This window comes from Protobothrops mucrosquamatus, unplaced genomic scaffold, assembly GCF_001527695.2.
Source record: "Protobothrops mucrosquamatus isolate PMUCROS unplaced genomic scaffold, P.Mucros_1.0 scaffold_167, whole genome shotgun sequence".
Lineage (NCBI taxonomy): Eukaryota > Metazoa > Chordata > Lepidosauria > Squamata > Viperidae > Protobothrops > Protobothrops mucrosquamatus.
Window position 1 is genome coordinate 454,470 of NW_015386243.1, and position 12,023 is coordinate 466,492.

At 48.8% G+C, this 12,023-nt stretch overlaps 2 protein-coding genes across 2 annotated transcripts; both read right to left on the reverse strand.

Annotated features, from left to right (window-relative positions):
- Positions 1 to 288: 288 nt before the first annotated feature.
- Positions 289 to 7,022, reverse strand: LOC107292647 (DENN domain-containing protein 3-like). Its single transcript, XM_015821761.1, has 5 exons — positions 6,868 to 7,022; positions 5,539 to 5,672; positions 4,889 to 5,007; positions 3,055 to 3,192; positions 289 to 559 (listed from the first exon to the last, which is right to left on the reverse strand). The coding sequence occupies exons 1-5, from the start codon at positions 7,020 to 7,022 to the stop codon at positions 335 to 337; spliced, it is 771 nt and encodes a 256-aa protein (XP_015677247.1). The 3' UTR covers positions 289 to 334.
- Positions 7,023 to 7,590: 568 nt separating this feature from the next.
- LOC107292559 (DENN domain-containing protein 3-like) lies at positions 7,591 to 11,595 on the reverse strand. The gene is made up of 5 exons (XM_015821662.1): positions 11,444 to 11,595; positions 10,137 to 10,270; positions 9,479 to 9,597; positions 8,148 to 8,285; positions 7,591 to 7,605 (listed from the first exon to the last, which is right to left on the reverse strand). The coding sequence occupies exons 1-5, from the start codon at positions 11,590 to 11,592 to the stop codon at positions 7,591 to 7,593; spliced, it is 555 nt and encodes a 184-aa protein (XP_015677148.1). The 5' UTR covers positions 11,593 to 11,595.
- Between the last annotated feature and the right edge of the window lie 428 nt (positions 11,596 to 12,023).

A 12,023-nucleotide genomic window follows, 5' to 3' on the forward strand; every position in this document is an offset into this window, starting at 1 on the left:
AGTTGATAAGTGAGTAAGCCGGCTGTTTAGTGAAACCGCCTTTCCCTCGTTGACTTCGCTCGTTGGAAGGTCGCAAAAGAGGATCACATGACCCCGGGACGCTGCGACCGTCATAAGTATGAACCAGGGATTTTGATCACGTGACCTTTGGGGCTGCTGCCAGGGTCGTTAACTGTAAAAAACGGTCGTAAGTCACCTTTTTCGCTGCCGCTGTAGCTTTGAACGGTCAGGAAATGAACTGTTGTAAGTTGAGGACGGCCTTGTAATGCAATTTGTGGCAGAAATAAATTAAAAGAAACATTAGCTTCTATATTCAGGTTTTTTAAATGATTCGTTAAACGAACTGGAAGCCCAGACTCTCTTCCACCTTCCAGATCGCAATCTTCCCTTCTTCCTTTCCGCCTCCACTCAGGACGTATCGATCCTCTGCAGAGCACAAGGACTTCACGACATCCGGGTGTCCAACCAGCTCTTTTTCCACCAGTTTCCTTTCCATATCCACCACGTAGACCTTCCCTTTGACCTTCCCTTGGGAGAGTCCTCGGCCGCCGACCCACATCTGGAAAGGAAATAAAGCTTTTAGGACAGGGGTAGGCAACCTGGGCTCTTTTAGGACTCATGGACTCCAACTCCCAGAATTCCTGAGCCAGCCATGCTGAAGGGAAAGGGAGAGGTTTTCAAGCTGAGCCATGCCGACTCAGGAATTCTGGGAGTTGAAGTCCACGAGTCAGAAAGCTGCCTAGGCCTAGGCCAGAGGTAGGCAATCTTGGCTCTTTTAGGATTCGTGGACTTCAACTCCCAGAATTCCTGAGCCAGCCATGCTGAGGGGAAAGGGAGAGGTTTCCAAGCTGAGCCATGCTGGCTCAGGAGTTCTGGGAGTTGAAGTCCACGAGTCAGAAAGCGGCCTAGGCCAGAAGTAGGCAACCTTGGCTCTTTATGATTCGTGGACTTCAACTCCCAGAATTCCTGAGCCAGCCATGCTGAGGGGAAAGGGAGAGGTTTCCAAGATGAGCCATGCTGGCTCAGGAATTCTGGGAGTTGAAGTCCACGAGTCAGAAAGCGGCCTAAGCCAGAAGTAGGCAACCTTGGCTCTTTTATGATTCATGGACTTCAACTCCCAGAATTCCTGAGATAGACATGCTGAGGGGAAAGGGAGAGGTTTCCAAGCTGAGCCATACTGGCTCAGGAATTCTGGGAGTTGAAGTCCACGAGTCAGAAAGCGGCCTAGGCCAGAAGTAGGCAACCTTGGCTCTTTTATGGTTCGTGGACTTCAACTCCCAGAATTCCTGAGCCAGCCATGCTGAGGGGAAAGGGAGAGGTTTCCAAGCTGAGCCATGCTGGCTCAGGAATTCTGGGAGTTGAAGTCCACGAGTCATAAAAGAGCCCAGGTTGCCTACCCGTTTTAGGACATGCATCTAGTAGAGGCCTGGAAGGGAAAAGGAGGCACATGGACTCATCTGTTACTCTTTGGGCATTGATTAAACTAAATGTTCTTTATTTTTATTTTTATTTTTGCAACAAGCACACATGCTGGCTGGGGAATTCAGGGAGTTGAGGTCCACACATCTTAAGAGTTGCCAGGTTTGAGAAACACCGGACTAGACAATTAGAGTGACGATGTTAGGTCATGCCCTCATATTAGAGGTTCTCTAAAATGGGAAAAAATATTTCAGGGTGTATTTCTGGTTTTACACCTGCTGGTATAATGTAAGTAAAATGATCGTTCACTGCCTCCTAGTGGTAAAGCCATGTATAAAGTCACAGAGCAGATCAGAAGTCTGGCCCCATAATAGGTGATTTATTAAATAAATCACATTAAATGTTCAGTTGGCTTGCCCCTTTCTTCTAAACACTTCCTTCTTCCTTTGAGCCAGGAGCTTTGAACAATTTTATCTTTATTGACCAATAAAATAGGTTGTAATTGGTCTATGAAAGCGGATTCTTGTCCACCCTGTCCTTTTGAACACTTAAGTCCTTTATTGATTTTTATAAATACTGAAGGTAGCAAATATATCTAGTACTCCTTCTTCCTCTTGTTTTTCCCACAACGACAATCCTGTGAGGTGGGGGGGGGGGGCTGAGAGTGAGTGACTGGCCCACCCAGCTGGCTTTTATGCCTAAGGCAGAACTAGAACTCACCGTCTCCTGGTGATTGGCCCAAAGTCACCCATCCAACTTTCATGCCTAAGGTGGGACTAGAACTCACTGTCTTCTAGTGATTGGCCCAAAGTCACCCAGCCAGCTTTCATGCCTAAGGCAGAACTAGAACTCACTGTCTCCTGGTGATTGGCCCAAAGTCACCCATCCGACTTTCATGCCTAAGGCGGGACTAGAACTCACTGTCTCCTAGTGATTGGCCCAAAGTCAGCCATCCAACTTTCATGCCTAAGGAAGAGCTAGAACTCACTGTCTCCTGGTGATTGGCCCAAAGTCACCCAGCCGGCTTTCATGCCTAAGGCGGGACTAGAACTCACCTTCTCCTGGTGATTGGCCCAAAGTCACCCATTCAACTTTCATGCCTAAGGCGGGACTAGAACTCACCGTCTCCTGGTGATTGGCCCAAAGTCACCCAGCCGGCTTTCATGCCTAAGGCGGGACTAGAACTCACTGTTTCCTGGTGATTGGCCCAAAGTCAGCCATCCGACTTTCATGCCTAAGGCGGGACTAGAACTCACTGTCTCCTGGTGATTGGCCCAAAGTCACCCAGCCGGCTTTCATGCCTAAGGCGGGACTAGAACTCACTGTTTCCTGGTGATTGGCCCAAAGTCAGCCATCCGACTTTCATGTCTAAAGCAGGACTAGAACTCACCGTCTCCTAATGATTGGCCCAAAGTCACCTTGCTGGTTTTCACGGCGAAGGTGTGACTAAAACTCACGGTCTCTTGGTTTCTGTCCTGGTGTCTTAACCACTAGGACCAAACTGGCTCTCATTTTAAGCAAACAGATGGACTTGTGGTCACCCACAACACCCCCATTTTGGCCAAGATCACTACAAAAAGCCAGCAGAACAAAAAAAAAAACCCACCAAGGAGAATTCCTACACGCTTGGCGCACCTGGTTTTTCACTTTGATCACGCAGGTGATTTCTGAACAGTCCGACAGGCTCAGCTTCTGCAAGGGGGTTGAGAAATCCTCCATCTTCCAGATCAAGAGCTCGCTGCTGCCGGACCACGAAGCCCACGCTTCATCCCGCTAAGACCAACATGAAAAAAAAAAGCAGGCAACATCAGACAACCGTGTCGAATAGAGCCGTGGTGGCGCCGTGGTTAGAATGCGGTACTGCAGGCTAATTTTGCTGACTGCCACAGTTTGGCAGTTCGATCCTGACCGCTTGACTCAACTTTCCATCCTTCCGAGGTCGGTAAAATGAGGACCCAGATTGTTGGGGGCAATAGACTGACTCCATAAACTGCTTAGAGGGGGCTGTAAAGCACTGTGAAGCGGTATATGTCTAAATGCTATTGCTTTTCCTCCCTCCCTCCCTCCCTCCTTCCTTCCTTCCTTTCTGGTGGCGCAGTGGTTAGAATGCAGTTTTGCAGGCTGAGTTTGTCCACAGCCAGCAGTTCGATCCTGACCGGCTCAAGGTTGACTCAGCCTTCCATCCTTCCGAGGTCAGCAAAATGAGGACCCAGATTGATGGGGGCAATAGGCTGATTCCATAAACCGCTTAGAGAGGGCTGTGAAGCCCTGTGAAGCGGAAAATAAGTCTAGGTGCTATTGCTACTGCTTCCAAATGTTGATCACGGGACCATGGTGATACTGCAACAATTGTTAAGTGTGAAAAATGATCAGAAGTCACTCTTTTTTAGTGCTGTTGTAACTTGGCAACCGATTCAGGTTTGTGACGGACGCGTGTATGTATACCCTGGGGTCACGTGATCCCCTTTTGCGACTTTCCGGCGCACAAAGTCACCGGGGGCCAGCCAGATTTGCTGAAAAATGGTGTTACTAACTTAACTGCTGTTATGCCTCCATCAGAGCCTGAATCTACGGAGGAAAATGAGCTGGAAGGGGACCCTGTGGAGGTCGAGGGAGAGGGGTCTGTGGCTTCAGAGGAATGTGGGGAAGAGCAGGCCGAGGCAGGCCAGGGCCCTTCAGGAGTGGGACAGGATGAACAGGAGAGGCAGTGTTCAGGCGATGAGCAAGGGCCACCCCCTCCTGATCCTAGAGCACAGAGAGTGGAGAGAAAGAGGAAATAACGCAGGCAGGCTCAACTACTCAGGAGGAGAGCGTCCCACCCTTCTCCACAAGGAACACCTGGAGACTGAGATTTAAGGAGACGCTGTGTGGAGAGGCATTTGTCGGGAACAAACGCTGATTCCTTGGAGTGTTGTGTATTGTTGCTGATCTCTTGTTCTGTGACTTGTGTTTGGAAACCTGGAAACTCAGACTACTGGATTGACTGACCACGTTACTTGAATGTTTAAAGACCTCGGACTGTATTTCGGATTCTCTCTTTTGAAAGCTGCTCAAACAAGCTCGGATTCAAACAGACTCGTTAAGTTTATGTTTTCTTCCTTGTTATCTCAATGGCCTTGAGTACTTTCTTATGCTAATCAGACTGTGTTTGAACCTACTTTCAGCCAGAGTCGGCTGAAGGGGTGTGCGTGTATGTTCTTGTGTTGGAGGCTTGCCAGCAAAAGTGGGAGCATTTGGGGAGAATTTGCAGCCATAAAAGAAGTGTTTGAATTGCCAGCTGACTGCATTGCCTCTGTGCTATGCCCTGGGTCATCACAACTGCATTGATTCACTTAGCAACGGTGGGAACCAAAGATCATAAAATCGGGCAAAGTTCCCTTAATGGCTGTCTCGCTTAGCAACCAAAAATGTTGGCCTCGATTGCGGTCGTACGTCAAGGACGACCCCTGCCACGCTAGGAACAGGTTACCTCGGGAAACAACTGGAAGCAGAGCAAAGGCGTCGGGAGTCCGCTGGGCACGTTCTGCAGCTTCAGCTGTTGGCGAACCAGCCCGTTTGTGGTGACCACAACGATGTGGTCTTGTATACCTTAAAGCAAACAGACAACACAAGAGTTTAGGGCTGGAAATAACTCCACTAAAACAGACGGTGACACGGGACGGCGGTGAAAAGCAAAAGGGGCTCTAAATGGTAAACATGGAATTAATCCCATCCGCTTAAATTCACGGGGAATAAAACTGGGGGGGGGATTTGCATAAAGGGAGTCTTAGGGCCATAACCGAGCCTGGAATTGCAGTCGTAACTCATGCTGGTGGTTAAGCCTGCCGTTATGTGGTTGACCTGATTTTATTTTTCTCGGCGGTCGTTAAGCAAATCCATAGTCAATGAGTGAACCCACTGGCCATAGTGAGCATTCTGGATGGGAACCGGAAGTAAATGCCGGTTTCCAGCCAAAAAAAAGGTCACAAATCACATTCGTGTAACCATGGGATGCTGCAAACAGCTGTGATGGGGGGGGGCAGGTTGCTAAGCAGCCAAAATGCAATCATGTGACCCCGGGAGGGAGGGCCCTGGCCACCCGCACTTCAAATCCATCCGGGAGCCGTGCGGGAAACTCACAGCACCAAAGTCGGTTCTTGTAGAACTGAATCGAAGTCACCGTTTCGTAGGGCAGCTGGAATCGGCGGTTCACTTTCAAAGTGCTGATGTTCCAAGCAATGACTGTGCCGTCCACGCTGCAGGAATACGCCTCGCTGCTCAAAGGGGTGAAAAAACACACTTCTTACAAACCGGTGCAAAAATCAGCCCAGGTAGTCCTCCAGTGACGGCCGGGATGGAGCCTGTGCGTCGTTAAAATCCTAAGACGTGATAGTCGTAAATCACGTGAGCCTAAAAGACCGACCCAATTTTAGGGCTGTTTTGAGAGGGTTGTGGTTTGCTTTGGGGAGGTTTTGCCAAAAACCCAGAAGCAAATGGAAGTTTTTTGGCAAAAAACCCGGCACGAAACGTTGTCACGGGACCGCAGGATGCCGGAAAAAAGCTGTAAATGCAAGCTGGTTGCAGAGGCACATGACCACGGCGAGGGATCCATCAGTACCTTGGAACCAGGTCAGAAGAACCCCCAGGAAGGTCGGTCATAACTTCGAACAGGCTCTAAGTGTCTGGTCATAAATCAAGGACTATCTGTATGGCACATCCAATCTCTACTGTTTCTTTAGTCTAACACTGGAGGTCTTCCAAGAAGAGACTGGACAGCAACTTGTCTGAAATGGTATAGGGTCTCCTGCTTGAGCAGGGGGCTGGACTAGAAGACCTCCAAGGTCCCTTCTAGCTCTTCTGTTCGTCAATTCCCAAATAAGATCTGCCTTAACTTTTGCTACAGGAAAGTTTAATGCAGGGGTCCTCAACCTGCACTACCGGGCCGTGGCCGTTTGGTCACCGGGCATGCTCTCACCCTCACACTAGTGCTAGTGCCGTCCTGAGCATCCCACTGGTGCTAGCACCGCCCCGAGCATCCCGCCAGCACTAGCATCGCCCCGCCCCAGAGCATCCCACCGACGCTAGCACCACCCCATTTGCAGCACTCGTGCACGTGCAGCCCTGTTTGTGTGTGCACATGCGCTCACGTGTGGCCCATTTGTGCGCATGTGCATGGGGGTCATTTTTACACGAGTGTGCATTTGCACACACGCACGTAGCGGTGCCTGCCTCCCTTTCCGGGCCAGGTTGGAGACCTTTCATTTTTTTAGCATTCGTAGGACGATCTTTCAGCGGAAATTATCCCACCGGAAAGTTAGTCCCCAGGCTGTCTGCACCTGGGAGCTAAACCAGTCCTTGCCCAATTGTGGACTTTCCAGATCAGCTCTTCCTGTCACTGGCTCCTCCCGAAGTTTTTCCTCTGGATTTTTAATAAGGGACACACACACACACATGCTGTCCTCCACCCACCTGGGGAGGCTCTCTCTGTTATCCACCACGATGTCCACAATTTCAAAGCGATGGTCGTTCAGTTGCTTATTGCAAGACATGCTGTGGGTGTTGATCAAATAAATGACAGAATCTGCAGAGCCGATCCAAACTTGACTTTGTTCTGCCATGATCATACATTTCTGAAAAGAAAGAAAGGAAGAAAGAAAGGAAGGAAGGAAGGAAGGAAGGAAGAAGAAAGAAAGAAAGAAAGAAAGAAAGAAAGAAAGAAAGAAAGAAAGAAAGAAAGAAAGAAAGAAAGAAAGAAAGAAAGAAAGAGAGGAAGAGGAAGGAAGGAAGACAGAAAAGACAGAAAGAAAGGAAGGAAGGAAGGAAGGAAGGAAGGAAGGAAAGAAGGAAGGAAGGAAGAAGAAAGAAAGAAAAAAGAAAGAAAGAAGAAAGAAAGAAAGAAAGAAAGAAAGAAAGAAAGAAAGAAAGAAAGAAAGAAAGAAAGAAAAAGAGAAAGAGGAAGGAAGGAAGACAGAAAAGACAGAAAGAAAGAAAGAAAGAAAGAAAGAAAGAAAGAAAGAAAGAAAAAGAAGGAAGGGAGAGAGAGAGAGAGAGAAAGAAAGAGGAAGGAAGGAAGGAAGGAAGGAAGGAAGGAAGGAAGGAAGGAAGGAAGGAAGGAAGGAAGGAAGGAAGGAAAGATCAGCCATGTAATGCAAAACTTCTCAAGAATCTACTGTATGTTACTTTTTCCATCTTTTATTTACTAAAAATCTACTTGTATATGGGGAATATTATTTCAGTATATTAGTTTTTAATTACATTAGTTNCCCAGCCGGCTTTCATGCCTAAGGCGGGACTAGAACTCACCGTCTCCTGGTGATTGGCCCAAAGTCACCCAGCCGGCTTTCATGCCTAAGGCGGGACTAGAACTCACCGTCCCCTGGTGATTGGCCCAAAGTCACCCATCCGGCTTTCATGGCTAAGGCAGAACTAGAACTCACTGTCTCCTGGTGATTGGCCCAAAGTCAGCCATCCGACTTTCATGTCTAAAGCAGGACTAGAACTCACCGTCTCCTAATGATTGGCCCAAAGTCACCTTGCTGGTTTTCACGGCGAAGGCGTGACTAAAACTCACGGTCTCCTGGTTTCTATCCTGGTGTCTTAACCACTAGGACCAAACTGGCTCTCATTTTAAGCAAAGAGATGGACTTGTGGTCACCCACGACACCCCCATTTTGGCCAAGATCACTACAAAAAGCCAGCAGAACAAAAAAAAAAAACCAGCAAGGAGAATTCCTACACGCTTGGCGCACCTGGTTTTTCACTTTGATCACGCAGGTGATTTCTGAACAGTCCGACAGGCTCAGCTTCTGCAAGGGGGTTGAGAAATCCTCCATCTTCCAGATGAAGAGCTCGCTGCTGCCGGACCACGAAGCCCACGCTTCATCCCGCTAAGACCAACATGAAAAAAAAAGCAGGCAACATCAGACAACCGTGTCGAATAGAGCCGCGGTGGCGCAGTGGTTAGAATGCAGTACTGCAGGCTAATTTTGCTGACTGCCAGCAGTTTGGCAGTTCGATCCTGACCGGTTGACTTAGCTTTACATCCTTCCGAGGTCGGTGAAATGAGGACCCAGATTGTTGGGGGCAATAGGCTGACTCTAAACCGCTTGCAGGGGGCTGTAAAGCACTGTGAAGCGGTATATAAGTCTAAATGCTATTGCGTTTCCTTCCTCCCTCCCTCCCTCCCTCCTTCTTTCCTTCCTGGTGGCGCAATGGTTAGAATGCAGTTTTGCAGGCTGAGTTTGCCCACAGCCAGCAGTTCGATCCTGACCAGCTCAAGGTTGACTCAGCCTTCCATCCTTCCAAGGTCAGCAAAATGAGGACCCAGATTGATTGGGGCAATAGGCTGATTCCATAAACCGCTTAGAGAGGGCTGTGAAGCCCTGTGAAGCGGAAAATAAGTCTAGGTGCTATTGCTACTGCTTCCAAATGTTGATCACGGGACCACGGTGATACTGCAACAATTGTTAAGTGTGAAAAATGATCAGAAGTCACTCTTTTTTAGTGCTGTTGTAACTTGGCAACCGATTCAGGTTTGTGACGGACGCGTGTATGTATACCCTGGGGTCACGTGGTCCCCTTTTGTCACTTTCTGAAGCACGAAGTCAACGGGGGAAGGCAGATTTGCTGAAGAACCATGTTACTAACTTAACAACTGCTGTTATGTCTCTGTCGGAGCCTGAATCTGCGGAGGAAAATGAGCTGGAACGGGAGGCCGAGGGAGAGGTGTCTGTGGCTTCAGAGGAATGTGGGGAAGAGCAGGCCGAGGCAGGCCAGGGCCCTTCAGGAGTGGGACAGGATGAACAGGAGAGGCAGAGTTCAGGCGATGAGCAAGGGCCACCCCCACCTGATCCTAGAGCACGGAGAGTGGAGAGAAGGAGGGAACAATGCAGGCAGGCTCAACTACTGCTGTGCCCTGGGTCATCACAACTGCACTGATTCATTTAGCAACGGTGGGAACCAAAGGTCGTAAAATCGGGCAAAGTTCCCTTAACAGCTGTCTCGCTTAGCAACCAAAAATGTTGGCCTCGATTGCGGTCGTACGTCAAGGACGACCCCTGCCACGCTAGGAACAGGTTACCTCGGGAAACAACTGGAAGCAGAGCAAAGGCGTCGGGAGTCCGCTGGGCACGTTCTGCAGCTTCAGCTGTTGGCGAACCAGCCCGTTTGTGGTGACCACAACGATGTGGTCTTGTACACCTTAAAGCAAACAGACAACACAAGAGTTTAGGGCTGGAAATAACCCCACCAAAACAGACGGTGACACGGGACGGTGGCGAAAAGCAAAAGGGGATTTAAATGGTAAACATGGAATTAATCCCATCCGCTTAAATTCATGGGGAATAAAACTGGGGGGGGGGGGTTGCATAAAGGGAGTCTTAGGGCCGTAACTGAAGCCTGGAATTGCAGTCGTAACTTGTGCTGGTTGTTAAGGGTACCGTTATGTGGTTGACCTGATTTTATTTTATTTTTCTCGGCGGTCGTTAAGCAAATCCATAGTCAATGAGTGAACCCACTGGCCATAGTGGGCGTTCTGGATGGGAACCGGAAGTAAATGCCGGTTTCCAGCCAAAAAAAAGGTCACAAATCACATTCGTGTAACCATGGGATGCTGCAAACAGCTGTGATGGGGGGCAGGTTGCTAAGCAACCAAAATGCAATCGTGTGATCCCGGGACGGAGGGAGGGCTCTGGCCACCCGCACTTCAAATCCATCCGGGAGCCGTGCGGGAAACTCACAGCACCAAAGTCGGTTCTTGTAGAACTGAATCGAAGTCACCGTTTCGTAGGGCAGCTGGAATCGGCGGTTCACTTTCAAAGTGCTGATGTTCCAAGCAATGACTGTGCCGTCCACGCTGCAGGAATACGCCTCACTACTCAAAGGGGTGAAAAAACACACTTCTTACAAACCGGTGCAAAAATCAGCCCAGGTAGTCCTCCAGTGATGGCCGGGATGGAGCCTGTGCATCGTTAAAATCCTAAGACGTGATAGTCGTAAATCACGTGAGCCTACAAGACCGACCCAATTTTAGGGCCGTTTTGAGGGGGTTGTGGTTTGCTTTGGGGAGGTTTTGCCAAAAACCCAGAAGCAAATGGAAGTTTTTTTGGCAAAAAACGGCACAAAATGTTGTCACAGGACCACAGGATGCTGGAAAAGAGCTGTAAATGTGAGCTGGTTGCAGAGGTAGATGACCCCGGCGAGGGATCCATCAGTACTTTGGAACCAGGTCAAAAGAACCCCCAGGAAGGTCGGTCATAACTTCGAACAGGCCCTAAGTATCTGCTCATAAATCAAGGACTATCTGTATGGCAGATCCAATCTCTACTGTTTCTTCAGTCTAACACTGGAGGTCTTCAAGAAGAGACTGGACAGCCACTTGTCTGAAATGGTATAGGGTCTCCTGCTTGAGCAGGGGGCTGGACTAGAAGACCTCCAAGGTCCCTTCTAGCTCTTCTGTTACTCAATTCCCAAATAAGGTCTGCCTTAACTTTTGCTACAGGAAAGTTTAATGCAGGGGTCCACAACCTGTGGGCCACAGTCCACTACCGGGCCGTGGCTGCTTGGTCACCGGGCATGCTCTCACCATTAGCGCTAGTGCCGCTCCAAGCATCCCGCCGGCACTAGCATGACCCCACCCCAGAGCATCCTACCGGTGTTAGCGCCACCCCATTTGCAGCACTCGCGCCCGTGCAGCCCTGTTTGTGTGTGCACATGTGCTCGCGTGTGGCCCATTTGTGTGCATGTGCATCATTTTTATGCGTGTGCGCGGCCCATTTGCACACATGCACGTAGCGGTGCCTGCCTCCCTTTCCGGGCCGGGTTGGAGACCTTTCATTTTTTTAGCATTTGTTGGAAGATCTTTCAGCGGGAAATTATCCCCCTGGAAAGTTAGTCCCCAGGCAGTCTGCACCTGGGAGCCAAACCGGTCCTTGCCCAATTCTGGACTTTCCAGATCAGCTCTTCCTGTCACTGGCTCCTCCCGAAGTTCTTCCTCTGGATTTTTAATAAGGGACACACACACACACACACACTATCCTCCACCCACCTGGGGAGGCTCTCTCTGTTATCCACCACGATGTCCACAATTTCAAAGCGATGGTCGTTCAGTTGCTTATTGCAAGACATGCTGTGGGTGTTGATCAAATAAATGACGGAATCTGCAGAGCCGATCCAAACTTGACTTTGTTCTGCCATGATCATACATTTCTGAAAAGAAAGAAAGGAAGGAAGGAAGGAAGGAAGGAAGAAGAAAGAAAGAAAGAAAGAAAGAAAGAAAGAAAGAAAGAGAGAGGAAGGAAGGAAGGAAGAAAGGAAGACAGAAAAGAAAGAAAGAAAGAAAGAAAGAAAGAAAGAAAGAAAGAAAGAAAGAAAGAAAGAAAGAAAGAAAGAAAGAAAAAAGAAGGAAGGGAGAGAGAGAGAAAGAAAGAGGAAGGAAGGAAGGAAGGAAGGAAGGAAGGAAGGAAGGAAGGAAGGAAGGAAGGAAGGAAGGAAGGAAAGATCAGCCATGTAATGCAAAACTTCTCAAGAATCTACTGTATGTTACTTTTTCCATCTTTTATTTACTAAAAATCTACTTGTATATGGGGAATATTATTTCAGTATATTAGTTTTTAATTACATTAGTT